The 14,981-nt window shown below is 35.5% G+C and overlaps 1 protein-coding gene across 2 annotated transcripts; it reads left to right on the top strand.

Annotated features, from left to right (window-relative positions):
- The first annotated feature begins 7,141 nt into the window (after positions 1-7,141).
- LOC142519320 (putative cyclic nucleotide-gated ion channel 7) lies at positions 7,142-13,145 on the top strand. Of its 2 annotated transcripts, none has more exons than XM_075622298.1 (8): positions 7,142-7,299; positions 7,849-8,009; positions 8,268-8,853; positions 9,380-9,592; positions 10,627-10,931; positions 11,100-11,211; positions 11,703-11,939; positions 12,178-13,145. In XM_075622298.1, exons 2-8 carry the CDS (start codon positions 7,951-7,953, stop codon positions 12,910-12,912), a joined length of 2,247 nt encoding a protein of 748 aa, XP_075478413.1. In that variant the 5' UTR covers positions 7,142-7,299; positions 7,849-7,950; the 3' UTR covers positions 12,913-13,145. The 2 variants fall into 2 exon arrangements, with proteins under 2 accessions (XP_075478413.1, XP_075478414.1); XM_075622299.1 differs by lacking the exon at positions 7,142-7,299 and adding an exon at positions 7,318-7,541.
- The last annotated feature ends 1,836 nt before the right edge of the window (positions 13,146-14,981 follow it).

Genomic DNA, 14,981 nt, shown 5'->3' with positions numbered 1-14,981 from the left:
GCTATTCAGGCACTTTATCACATTTGTCAAGAAATATAAACTAAAATTCCATCGTGAATCCGACTCTTGCTATTTTCTTAGAAGATTTCCATGCAATAACTTCATCTCCTAAAGTGAATACAAATATGCTTGTAGACTGTGAGTCTTTCATGTCATATATCCAGTTTGCATCGATGTATCCTTTAACAACGGTGAATATCTGGTATAGTGCAGCCCATAGTCACAAGTGTACTTTATATACCTAAAAAATCTGACATTTTTTTCCAGTGTTAAGCTCCAACTCGAGAGTATTCTAATGGAGAGATACTCTCGCCTCGATTCTTTGATAGATATAGACTCATATCTATCGGTGTTCTAGCAAATGGAGAATCATCCTTATTGAATTTTTCAAGAATTTGGTCAACATAATGGGATTGACTTAGAACTAGCCCTTATGATGTTCTATGGAATTTAATTCCAAAGATTACATTTGCTAGTCTCATGTCTTTCATGTCGAATCTTGAATTCAGGACCTTCTTAGTGGATTTAATCATCTTATCATTACTTCTTATGATAATCATGTCATCTATGTAAAGTCATAAAATGATATTGCCATTTTTAGTGTCCTTTATGTATATACATTTGTCACATTCACTTATTTTAAATCCAATTTTTTCCATGACTTTATCAAATTTTTTGTGTAATTTTTGGTATTTGTTTTAAGCCATATAGATACTTTACAAGTTTACAAACCTTGTTTTCTTGCCCAAGCGCAAAAAAAGCCCCAGGTCGTTCCATGTAATTTCCTCTTCTAAATATACATTTAGAAAAGTAGTTTTTACATCCATTTGGTATAGTTCAAGATTCTGCAAGGCGACAATCACAAGTATCACATGAATAGAAGTTATTATCATTACAGGAAAATAAGTCTCAAACTAATTAAGTCATTCACATTGATGGTAACCCTTGATTATCAACCCGCTTGAAAATTGATTTACAACCTAGTGAAAATAATAAAATCCATTTACAAGGCTCTTACACGGATTCACTACTTCTTTGAAGCTGAGGTTCACTTTCAATAATGAATATAATAAAATCCGCACCAAATGATTTTTCTACTCTAGCTTTCTTGCTACGTAAGTGTTCAAATTCATAATGAATTTCCTGTTCTTTTTCCATTGTCTCATACAATATTTTAGAAGAACTTGGTTATTTCTTAGATTTGCTTGTAAACACATGTTTAAAGAACGAAGTATTTCTTGATTCCATTATTGTATTTTTGTTAATATCAGGTATTTAAATTCACGTAGAAAAAAACGATAAGCTCTACTGTTTTGTGCATATCCAATGAAAATGCAGTCAACAATTTTTGGTCATATCTTTACCTTCTTCGAAGTGGGTACTGCTATCTTGGCAAGACACCTTTACACTCACAAGCATTAGTAGGAAGGAGTTCTTTTTTATTTTATTTTTTCGTAAATCATATGAACTTTTATCTTGTTTCTTACGGTGCAACTTATTTAGAAGGTAATTTATTGTTAGAACAGCTTCCCCCCACATATTCTGTGGTAAAACATAACTCAATAACATTGCATTTGTAACGTCCCAAAAATTTGAAGGTCCACGTGAACCACGTGTAGGCAAGTTATTAAATTTCTTTGGTATTTTATTAAATTGTTTTAAAGCCTAAAATGCATGTTTCTTTCATTAATTTATGTTTAATTATTTTTATGTATTTTATGCATAATTCATGCATGATAGTATTTAATTCATGAAATTTTAAAAGTTCACGCATTAGGGTTTCTAAGTGCATTTCACGTTCGAACGAGGATCGAAGACCGGAGAATTTTCAGGAAAATTATTTATTACACAATTTATTTTTATAAATTAATTTAAAGTATTTTAAATTGTAATTTTCGAAAATGGGAATTTTTGGGTATTTTTACCCGCATGATTTGAATTTTTAACGGTAAACAAATTTTATCGAATCGGGAGACGTTTCGAGGTTTCGGCTAATATTTTAAGAAATCTTTTAACATAAAATATTTTTCGGGATTGTATTTGAATTTAACGAGCCAACTTTTAAATTCAATAGATTTAAATATTATTTTTAAACCTTAATTACCAAGATTAGAGCCTTTAATCTTTTTAATTAACATTACAATTAAACCTATTTCCACCCCTTAACCTCCCCGTAACCCCCACAATCGATATTCACCAAATTCTTGTAGAATTACCTCGGCTTTTGGCAGCAGCAAGCTCAAGGGACACGGCCACTTCATTAACCAAATAATTGACCCTTAGTTAATTCCCTAAACTCCCACTAACCTATTTACGTTTCAACAGCCGTCCATTCCACCACTTACAAGTTTCTTTCGTGGTTCTTGCTACTGCAAAGTTCGGTGAGGCCATTTTCTCCTTCAAGCTAAGCGTTTATTCCTTCGGCCATTTGTCCCTCGATCAGTTGTCCAAGCTTAATCATCAGGCACGTGCTGTAACATTCTTGCTGCATCATTCACGTGAATTATGTCTGAAATAATTGTGTCATGCATGAGATTTCTCGAACCAACCATGTGTGTGTGGGTTTTTCGGTTTTCATGTGTAAAATGTATTCTTGTGTTTTAACACTCACATTTTCTGGTCTTGGCGCATGGGGCTGCTGTATTAAGATGGTAAGGGGCTGTGCAGATCATGGTTGGTAAGGTTTAAGTGCCGGTATGTGCGGCTGGTTGGGTTTTGTTGAATTTGGTGAGTGCCGATTGGGTGTGTTGCTTGGGAAGGGTCGATACATGCCATCCTGCTACCCCAGCTGTGCGAGAGTCTTCTCCTGCTCTGTACCAGGCCCTGATGGGGCTGAGTGGGGGTCTGGGGTGGCTTGAAACATGCTGGTGCGACAGGAAGCTCGTTCTGACCAAGAAGAGGCGCATTGGGACACGATAGTGGGCTTGGGGTTACTCCTCGGTTATTGGTTGGTAGGGGTGTGCATGGGGGCGGTGGTTTGAGTCGGTTGGGTACCTTAAGTGCTGATCTAAGTCCCTGGTGTGTGAGCTCATGATTGGTGTCTTGAGTTGAGGGTGGAGGCGTGAGATAGGAGAAAGGATAGTGCATGAGGTGGCGTAACAAGAAAGGGCCGAGAGTTTGGTGTATGCTATTAATTAAGGGCCGAGAGTTTTGGGTCTAGTCTTGGGGTATTATGAGCTTCATAGTGTTTTTAAAATATGATAAAAAGTTGGGAAGATTTCGGTTTAGTTTCGGTTTGATTCGGGTTAAAACCGAGGCTCCGGTCGAAGTTTTAAAACGAATTAGATAAGCTGTGATTCTGTTTCGAGTTTATGTCTAAGAATGTTTTTAAAAATGTTTTGGGATATTTTAAGGAGCTTGGTAAGCTTTGGGTCAATTTTAGAGGTCCAGGGGTGAAACGATAATTTTCGGGTTTCCAGGGGCAAATTGGTCATTTTGCACTCGGGGTGAGATTTTGGTCCTGGCAGCGCCCTGAGCACAAATTTATGATATTTTAAATGTTTATGCATCATGTTTAAAAGTTTTACGCAATTATGATAAATACGGTGCATGCTTGGTTTAAAAGAAAAATTACGTATATGCATGATTTTATTAAGTGATGAATATGATGACACGTTTTGAAGGAAGTGATTTAGTTGTGACTAACACGATGACACGATGATATGATTGGAGATATCGTGAGGGAAAAGACCCTAGAGGGAGCCCGTTTACGGGAGAAGGCCCCAGAGGGAGCCCGACGATCGTATTTCCATTGACATGATATGATGACATGATAGGCTCGGGCTCAGTTGACGGGTGAGAGTGTCGCTGATGTCCCCCGCCGCCAGGTACCGCGGTTACACGTAGATGGATCCATCGACTGACATGATGACATGATGATACGAAAGTCACAGCTAATGAACGGAATTCAAATTAAGATTTTAACACGTATATGCTAATACGATGATACATGCTATTACCATGTTTTGACAGGTCACGGTTATGCATACGATATGATAACATGATGAGACATGTTTTGACACGTTACGATTTTACACGACACGCTTATGTTCATGTTTTTAAGCTCATAAAATGTATGTTGATTATGCTATTTTTCACTGTTGTGTGCTACGTATATGTACTTGTTATTACTGGTACAGGTGTGTTGAGTCTTTAGACTCACTAGGCGTGTGTGATGCAGGTGAGCTTGTTGCCGAGAAGACTGGAGGTCCTGAACTCTGAGTAGGTAGCTCCGGTGCGGTGACACGACCCGAGGATCGCATGTTTTCCGCATTATGATTTATGAGATTTGAGAGGAGATGAATCTTTTTATACGTTGACGATTTTAAGCTTTTTATTCGTTTACGTTTATGTTTGATTTTGGAGTAGTTTGGAAATTTTAAAACTGCGTTATTTTTATTGTCAAATATTTAAAATCATTTTTAAATGTTATTTCGAGATTGCGAAGCTTTTATTTTAAAAAAAATGTCTAGTAGAATTTTAAAAATGAGCGAGAATGAGCGAGACGTTTCAGCATTCATTATTTCTTTCAAAGTACGATTCTTTCTCTCTGCAATGCCATTTTGCTGAGGAGGATAAGGTTCGGTTCTTTCGTGTCTGATACTATGTTGATCACAAAACTCAGTAAATGGTGTTTCATATTCACCTCTATGATCACTTCTTAGCACCTTAATTTTCTTGTCAAGTTGATTCTCAACTTCACTTTTGTACATGACAAATTTTTCTATGGAATCATCTTTACTTTTGAGAAATACACAACAAAATCTTGTTCTATCATCAACAAAGGTAATAAAATATTTATTTCTGACACGTGTTTGTACTCTTTTTAAATAACATACATATGTGAAAATTAGATCAAGGGGTTCATTATTTCTTTCAGTGGTTTGGAAATATGATCTTCTTAGTTTTGCCTCAACACAAGTTTAGAATTTGTGTTGTTTATCGATTCAAAATGTAAGAATGCTTTTTAAGCTAATTAATCTATGAATAATATCATAATGAACATGTCCTAGTCTAACATATCAAAAATTGGAAGACTCGAGTAAGTAAGCAGAATAACTCATTTCATCAATTACATACTTAACAACCATTACATTGAGTTTGAATATATCATCGCTTACATAACATTTGTCAACAAATATTCCATTCTTAGACAAAACAATTTTATTTGACTCAAAGACAATGCGAAAACTATGCTTATTTAAAAGAAAATCAGACACTAAATTCTTTCGAACCTCCGGCACATACAACACATTATTGAGAGTAAGTCATTTTTCAGACATTGTCTTCAATATCATTTTCCCTTGTCTCTTGATATATGAGGTAGCAGAGTTTCCCATAAACAATTTTTCACAATTGTATGATTCATCCAGAGAAGCATACATGCACTTATCGGACCAAAAATGATGTGTGGCACCAGTATCGACCCACCGCTCCCTTGGATTCAACCATACCCGATTCACTTCAGAAATGATAGTGCATAGCTTCATATTTGAAACCTCCTTGGATATGTCCTCCACAAGATTAATCTCACGTTTTCTTTTTGTCCTTTAGCTTTTAAAAACCTTGTCGCCCAGTCCGCCGCAATTGTAGCACTTCCCAGAATTTTTTTCTTGAATTAGGTCCCAACTTGGAACCTCCACCAGCAATTTTCTTTGCCTTCGAGCTTTGTCTGTGTTCAAAAATATTGGCCTTAGCCACAGCAGGACTGAGAAACCTTCTTTCGGATACATTTTTGTTTTCTTCAATACGAAGCCTAACAAACAGTTCCTCCACATTCGTCTTCTTTTGCTTGTGATTCAGATAATTTTTTAAATAATTTCAAGTCGGAGGTAGCTATGAAACTTTCTAAGTGCTTCAAATAATTCTTGAAATAATTCCAAGCCAGAGGCATCTTTTCAATGATAACCACCACTTGGAAAGTTTCACTCAGCACCATGCCCTCTGCATGAATATCATGCAGAATCACTTGGAGTTCTTAAACCAGACTCATCAATGTTTTGGAATCGACCATCTTGTAATCCAAGAATCGATCGACAATAAATTTCTTCACCCCGAAATCCTTGGTTTTGTATTTCCGACCCAGACTCCCACAATTCCCGAGACATATTCTTTTCACAATACACATTTATAGCGAATAATCCAGATCATTCATTATATAATTTCTACACAAAAAATCTAAATGATGACATGCATCAATAGCACTAGCAGTCTGTACATCTTACCAACACCAGTTGGTTTGGGAGCATCTTCGGTGAGGAACCTTGCTAGATTCAAGGTGGTGAGATAGAAGAACATTTTATGTTGCCGATTTTTAAAATTCGAGCCGTTGAATTTCTCCAGCTTATCAGCATGCCTCAAAGGCATCGTAGCAGCAGGAGCAGTTACCTTGATAACCGAGGGAATCACATTTGGCACATTCGAGTCATTCGAATCAGTAGCCACATCTAGAACAAATAATGTAATGAGTATACCGAATTTGTTTCAAGATTAGTAGCTAAAATAATGTAACCAATAAAAAATTTAGGAAATGAATGTGATTAGTTGCAAAAAAATAAAATAAAAAATTATACTTTGATTAAAATATAAAACCAGCCTTAGGCATAATAGGTCGAATTAAAACAACATAAATCGATAATAAATTAACCAAATTTCTCATAGAGTTGATGAAACACACACTCTAAAGAGAGTTTGTCTGTCAAAACTGTTGTACCAATATATGGAAAAACATAAAACTAATGGATAATATGTTGCAACGTATAATAGAATAGAACGAGAATTCTAATCTAATAAAACTAATTTGTATGAGGAAAATAATGCAACAAACAAGCCGAGGCCTGTAACAAATACAGTTTCCTAAAACAGATTCGTCATGTCCACGAGGTGCTTGAGGATCAATAAAGACGTTTGTTTATAATCCGATTCAATACATGGTCAAAAATATTATTTTTAGATCAAAAATATTATTTTTAGTTGCGGATATTGACTTTATCGATCCATCTCAAAATAGACTTACTATTGTGGTTAATTTTTTAATAATATTTTTTTTAAAAGGACGTTATATAAATTTGTGTTGATGTTATGTTCAAAATACATGTGCTGTTTCTACTGGTATATATGGAACTAATTGAGGCTAAAGTCGTGTGTTGCCCGATTGATGAAAAATACCAAAAAGCTATGAGAAATTCGTAACTGCTGTGGCGCGAAAATGTCTCTTCGTCTCTCATTCTCACATTTACCAGGAAAAAAAAATCTGAATCTTTCCCGTCCAAAGATGTCGAAATTGAAGAATGGATCACTGTAAGTTTATCCGATCAAATTCTCATTACATTTCTCGCTGAATTGTTCAACGGAGCAAGATCGATGCAACAAAACTTTGTTTTAGTGAAATCTAAGGGCGATTCAATTTCGTAGATTAATGTTAGGATGGGTTTTATTCGGGAATTTTTTGTTTATTATGTTTTGTAAATTCAAATTTTTTTAGTTTGTTTTTATGCTCTAGTTAGTATGATCAATTATGACGAGGCATTGGATGATCGAAGGTTTTTTATTTCCCAATTTATTCATTTAAATTAAATTAAATTGTTTATCCCTTTGGATCAAGTATGCACTATAGCAAAATCATAGCATGTCTTCCATTTCCTAAAATTCGTTGTTCTCCCACTTAAAATTGGCTAAGTTTCCTCATTAAGAAAAAAATTTCAGTTTGTTATTAATACCTTGTGACAAAAAAGGTGCATAATTTTCTTTTTGTTTCCCCTGATTGTATGTCATGAGTACATCTGATTTATTTTGCTTGATTATATACAGCTTTCTAGTTTCAGTGATTATCCTATATTTTGGTCACAGGTTTCCTTGACATGATGTTTCACGATTGCTGTGAGGTCAGGATGATTTTGGTTCATTTCTAGAGGAATTGTTACTCACTCTCTATCTTTGTTTCTGGACATAATGTTTGAATCTGGTTTTAAGTCGCAATATATAGGCGGTCAAAAGGAGAAATTTGTAAGGTAATGTCCGATTTCTTTTACCGGAGGTTAGAAGTTTCTATTATCGTTTCTATATTTTCTTGAAGTTGATGGATATAGTGCACATGATGCAAGCAATCGAGCCATTTTGTCAGTATATCAATGCTTCTATTGCCCACCTTTGTAATATGGGACCTTTACACATCGGTGTTTTACTTCCCACTTGCCAGTTTTTAATTAACATCTAGATTTCTGTTAACAGACATCTAATTATTTTGTTCATGTTTTGTTGTGTTGTAGGTTGGATGACTTGAACTCATCATTATCTTTTAGATCCGACATGGCTGGAAAGAACAGGTGTGGGTTTAGCTTGGAGGGTTTGACTGCTCCTGGACGTACCAAAAACAGTGGATCAAAGTCATTACGAGTGGGATTCCAAAGAGGATCTGAAGGACTTATCACACTTGGCCGATCATTAAAATCCGGGGTTACAAAAGCAGTATTTCCGGAGGATCTCAAAGTTTCTGATAGAAAAATATTTGATCCTCAAGACAAGAGTCTTCTTCTTTGGAATAAGCTTTTGGTTATCTCCTGCATATTTGCAGTATCAATAGATCCTTTGTTTTTGTATCTTCCCGTTTTCGAGGATGATCAAATGTGCCTTCATATCCAAAATAGTCTTGCATACACAACCACAACTTTGAGAACCATCATTGATGCCTTCTACATTGTTCGTATGGTTCTGCAATTCCGAACAGCTTATATTGCACCTTCATCTCGGGTTTTTGGGCGAGGGGAGCTGGTTATTGATCCCAAAGAAATAGCTAGCCGATACCTACATCGTTATTTTTTCGTGGATCTTTTCTCTGTACTTCCTCTTCCTCAGGTATGTTAAAATGCTAACATTTGAGAAACTATACTCTTCAAAGTAATGCTTGAGTTGTTTCAGTCATAAGATGCCATTTCTTCGAAAAGCATGAATGTCGTTTATTGTTTTATCATTTGATTTACGAAGTGCATGTCCTTTTGTTGTGAAGGTGTGGACATGTATCCAAAATCAAACCTTTTCCAACTACGTAAAAACGCTTTGATTCGTTGTCACTTATGTCCATTGAGTTTAGCCCCGAAGCTTGTAGATACAAGAACAGGAAAATCACTATTATATGTGATAGTGAAATCAGGATTGTTATAGGCATAGCGATGAAAAATTTTCAGTCAGTCTTGTCCATCAACCCTCCATGTGTGTGTGTGCCTGTGCCTGTGACAGAGAATGAGAGGAAAAATAAATGCATACTTGCAAGCAATTTTTATTGGCTTAAGAGAACATGCTATGTGGTGCTACTTTCTGTGATCTGTCTTTTACTGTTAGTTCTTACTGAGAACCAATATTTGGCTTTTCATGTCATCTGCAGATTGTAGTTTGGAGGTTCTTGAACGGATCAAGAGGTTCAGATGTAATGGGAACAAAACAAGCGCTAGTGATCATTGTATTTCTTCAATACATACCTAGATTTGTGCGGTTTTTGCCTCTGACTTCCGAGTTAAAGAAGACAGCCGGTGTGTTTGCTGAAACTGCATGGGCTGGTGCAGCATATTATTTATTATGGTTTATGCTTGCTAGTCATGTAAGTAGCTTCAATTTTGTGCTGGCATGCTGATAATTTATTATAGTTCGGAATTCAGTCAAGTTTGTGTCAAAAAAGTGAGTATTTATTGTAAATTATTCCAATTAATTTTCAAGAACGATAATCTTTCAAAACACATGTTTAAATAAGAAAATATTGCTCAAGACTAGTCAGGTAAGACTTTCTTCAAAGGATGACAGCCCCAGATTAATGGTATAGAGCATTACCGATGTCCAGTCAGTCATTTTTTGGGCTGTAGTGAAGCACATAAAATTGTGAAAATTTTACCTCCCTATAATCGTGATGTTTGCCATAAGTTTTTTTATAAATATTCCAAACAACTTGCATCTAGTGGAGTGTATGAAATGCAAAGTTTTTTTTTTAAAAAAATTATGATGTTATTTGCATAATGATCAGTACTTACTCATGCTAAAAATACTTGATATTTGTTTTGAGTAAATGCTACATCTGTCTACATAAAAGATATAATTCTTAATGGAAATACACAACTAAAGAATTGAGCATTTAAGAAATATGACAATGACGTCTGAAAACTCCACAGAACAACTATTTGATACTTTATGTTTCATGCTCTTGGTTGGTTGTGAAGATCTTGTTGAGTGTGAGTTTCATACTTCAACATCATGATGCTCCTCCCACATTTTCCACCCGTACAAATGTACTTAATTGTGTTACTCACATGCATGTTCACACATAAAAATAAGTAAGCATGGGTGTGCATAGGCATCTGTCTATATATGTGTGTGCGCATATGTGCCACTGTATCATACACATGTAAAACAATACACGACTCAAATATTGTAGGTGCACATTGAGTTTTTCTGCAAGTGTTAAAAATTCCTTTTAGTTTTTTTTATATTGAGGTTGACATTTCTGATATCAGTGTCATAGCCTTCAATATGAACTCTCGAGCTTGCTTATCAACTCTACTTTTGCATAACACACTTTAGTATTGACACCAGTAGAAAGCTCCAGGAAAGCGTTCACCTAATATGCTGCAAATGGCGTGACAGATTGTTGGAGCTTTATGGTACCTACTAGCAATTGAACGCAAAGGTGCATGCTGGGATGAAGCTTGCAGGGAAAGTGGAAGCTGTAACCCAAATTTTCTTTATTGCTCGGATGGGGTTTCAAACATGACTGAATGGATAAACAACAGCAAGGCTATCCTTGACCCAAAGTGTGCTGTAACAGATGATGAAACGCCACAGTTTAAGTATGGAATATATGCACAAGCTCTCTCATCTGGTATTCTTGGATCCCAGCATTTTGTCTCAAAATACTTCTATTGTTTGTGGTGGGGCCTACAGAATTTAAGGTTTTTATTTCTTTCATATTCCTCATAGGCTTCAATGTGGTGCACTAGACTTCTGGTTTTATAATTCATTATCTGGATGGAATGAATAAGATACACTTTAGAAACTTGTTAGCATTATGTCTGTAAGAAGCTGCTTTAGAATGACTAGTCTTGTTTCTCTATCTGTAGTACACTTGGTCAGGGGCTTCAAACCAGTACGTACCCAGGAGAAGTTCTATTTTCAATCGCAGTAGCTATTTTTGGGCTCCTCCTCTTTGCTCTTCTGATTGGTAATATGCAGGTTTGTACACCAACATTTAGCAACCTCATGTCTTATTATTGATGCATAATTGCAACTAAACTTGCTCTGTTGATAGTTCCATTTCAGTCTTGCTAAGGGACAGAATCAAAATCTGTGATTAGTGCCTGAGAAACGGATTACTCAGGGCCCATGTTTAACATCCTAGTAAATACATTGGAGGCAAAACTTCGACTTTGCGGAGAAAAAGACAAATCAATCTCTAATTTTCATCGAAGAATTATATTTATTCTGTGGTGGCTTGTCTTTCCCAGCATGTTTTCTTTTTCACGGTTACAATCAAAAGAGTAGTTCAAAATCTGGCACACAGCCACGATAGTAGTGAATATTGGAACTCCCATTGTTTTACTGACTTTTTATGTCAAGCTCACAGTATTCTTCATGTTCTAAAGATATTTCTATGATCGTGGTCACAACTGTCAAAATATTTCATGGCCGAGTGCTCAATTTTGAGGACCTTGTTTATGCTACAGACATATCTCCAGTCTCTCACAGTTAGGCTTGAGGAAATGAGGATCAAGAGACGCGATTCTGAGCAATGGATGCATCACAGAGTACTGCCACAAGAACTCAGGGAAAGAGTAAGGCGCTACGATCAGTACAAATGGCTGGAAACTAGAGGAGTTGATGAGGAGAGCTTGGTTCAAAATCTACCAAAAGATCTTAGAAGAGATATCAAGCGACATCTCTGTTTAAATTTGGTCAGAAGGGTATGTATAAACATTTTAATCTAGCATTTATATGCTCGTAGTTGTTTCTTTAAGAAGAAATCTAATTCAACAACTCTCGTTAAGAGTAAAAAAAGATTTGTTGGTGGAATTTCAGCCTTATATGTGGTGGTAAGATTCAAAATCAATTGCTCTACAAATTTTCTAGCCAATTACATTTGTGCCATCATTATGCTGAATAGACTCACTGAAGATAAAATTTTCATGGCTTGATGTTCAGGTTCCTCTCTTTGCAAACATGGATGATAGATTGCTTGACGCTATCTGTGAAAGGCTAAAACCAAGTTTATACACAGAAAAAACATATATACTTCGTGAAGGGGACCCTGTTGATGAAATGCTCTTTATTATCCGTGGTCGACTGGAGAGTGTGACGACAGATGGCGGAAGGTCTGGTTTCTTTAACCGTGGTTTCCTGAAAGAAGGTGATTTTTGCGGAGAAGAACTTCTGACATGGGCTTTGGATCCTAAATCCGGTGCCAACTTTCCACCTTCTACTCGTACTGTGAAAGCTTTAACAGAAGTAGAGGCATTTGCTTTAATAGCAGATGAACTCAAATTTATAACCAGTCAGTTTAGACGTATTCATAGTCGACAGGTTCAACATACCTTCCGTTTCTACTCACAGCAATGGAGGACCTGGGCTGCCACCTTTATCCAAGCTACGTGGCGTCGGTATTGGAGGAGGAAGATGGCCGAACTTCATCGCCATGAAACTGACGACGAAAGTTCGATAGAAGAAGAAGAAGATGATGATGAAGACGAACAAGAAGAAGAAGAAGCAGCAGCTAAAATTCGATTGATCAGTCGTACTACATCAGGACTGGGGGCTACAATGTTGGCATCAAGATTTGCGGCTAACGCGCTACGTGGAGTTCGCAGGTCCCGTGAGTCGAAGTCTAGTAGGATGATCAAATTGCAAAAGCCGCCTGAGCCTGACTTTGCTGTTGAATAATGCTGCAAAACATCTGACCAGTGGAATATGTGTAGTTTTTAGATGAGCATATGGCATTGCTTCCGATGTGATTTTTTTCCATCCGTTATTTACGTTTCTCGTAATAGTGTCATATTATACGAGTGGAGAGTTTGAGGTAGAAATGATGGTTGTAATACACTGTCAAGAGAGCACAAATATATTTTGCAATCCTTTTTAGCGTTCAAACGCACGTACACTGAGCGATCTTATTTGCACTTTCATTTTGAGTAGATCTCTTATGAGACGGTCTCACGAATCTTTATCTGTGAAACGAGTCAATCCTACCGATATTCACAATAAAAAGTAATATTCTTAGCATAAAATGTAATATTTTTTCATGAATGACCCAAATAAGATATCTGTCTCACAAAATACGACTTGTGAGACTGTCTCATACAAGTTTTAGCCCTTCATTTTTTGTTGTTGCATACATTATAGAAATAAAAAATGAAGAACAAATAACATTGGACACATATGTTTATATATATGAACATATATTCTTAATCATTTGGTTGACCCTTGTTAGCTTCAACTTGAATTCTTACAATAATTAACTTAACAGCCAACTCTGGCAATTTATAATTTATTGCACCTACTTTTACTTTTTTTCAAAAAAGATAAGATAAGAAAATACAAGTGAAATTTTTTTTTATAGTATTACTGCTAAATTGGGCTTTATCCTGACGGGCCGTCAACCATTCCTTAAAGTACTCGTTCTGAGAACTTGTAATTTATGTTAAACACGCACCTTTTGGATATATTATTACGAGTTCCAAATAATAGAAATATTTTTTCATGTTTAAATAATTATTACCTATAAATTAGCATTGATACAACCTTTTTATATTAAGCAAAAAATTTTGTGAAACTGTCTCACTAGTCAATTTTATGAGACGGATCTCTTGTTTGGGTTGTCCTTGAAAAAATGTTAATTTTTATGTTAAAAGTGTTATTTATTATTGTAAATATGGACATGATTGACTTGTCTCACAGATAAAAATATGTGAGATTGTCTCACAAGAGACCTATTATTTATATTATTATAAAATTAAATTTAAAAAATATTTATTATTTACATTATTCTATCAAAGATGAACATGATATTGACTAGAACTATAAGTATAAACATATAATAGATAATGCATGAATATTAATATTTAATTTTAAATGGGTCGAGTCCTATAAGGCCCATTACCCAAGTACGATTACAAAATCTAATATTAATATCCAACTAGATACCTATTTCAACATACCCAATTTAAAATGGTTGGGTATAGGATGAAAATAGACCATTGTCGTACAGAAGAGAACTAAAATTTCCACTTTTTCATAGTGGGAAGATGCGCTCCTTAATTTTTGTTAAGAAATTAAGTCAAATGTTATAAAGATATAAGTTATTCGAGTTTGTTACTCCCTGTTGTTGGAGGTGTTGTTTGGGACTTTTTGGGTCAAATTGTTCTTTCTTTCAGTGAATTTATTGGAGTTGAGTCTAATGTCTTGGTAGAGTCACACACCATCACTCACACATACAGAAAATTGAGGTTACTGATAAGTTGAGTGAGTCTTACACAAACATGTAAAACTTGTATTGTATATGTAGTCTTTAACACATAAACGTTAAACAAGTGTTGGCTGAAATGTGCTGTCTTCAGTCTAGGCTAAAAGTTCAGTTAGACAGTGGTGTAAGTCTTAAGCTGAGTGGGTTTGTACAAGGTGTTGTATAAATCAAAGTCTTCTAGTGGATCCTACCCGAGGTGGTAGAAGGGGTGACGTAAGAGCAGTTGAAGTCTCCGAACATCCATAAACATATCTTGTGTACTTAACTATTTAACTATTGAACTGATTTGATCGGTTCGAGCTGTTCCTGATATATGCAAGAATCAATCCCCTTATATCAGTTAATCAGTTTACACAAGTTAAAAACTTTAATCTGATTAGTTTTCTTAACAAATGATTATTTCGAGTATTTTCTGCTTGATTTAAAATCAAACTCGATATAATTCATCAGTGTTTACATTATTAGAACACGAGCTATTGCAGCTAATTGA

The sequence above is a fragment of the Primulina tabacum genome, chromosome 11, assembly GCF_025594145.1.
Source record: "Primulina tabacum isolate GXHZ01 chromosome 11, ASM2559414v2, whole genome shotgun sequence".
NCBI classification, from domain to species: Eukaryota; Viridiplantae; Streptophyta; class Magnoliopsida; order Lamiales; family Gesneriaceae; genus Primulina; species Primulina tabacum.
This window is presented reverse-complemented; position numbering and strand designations above follow the sequence as displayed.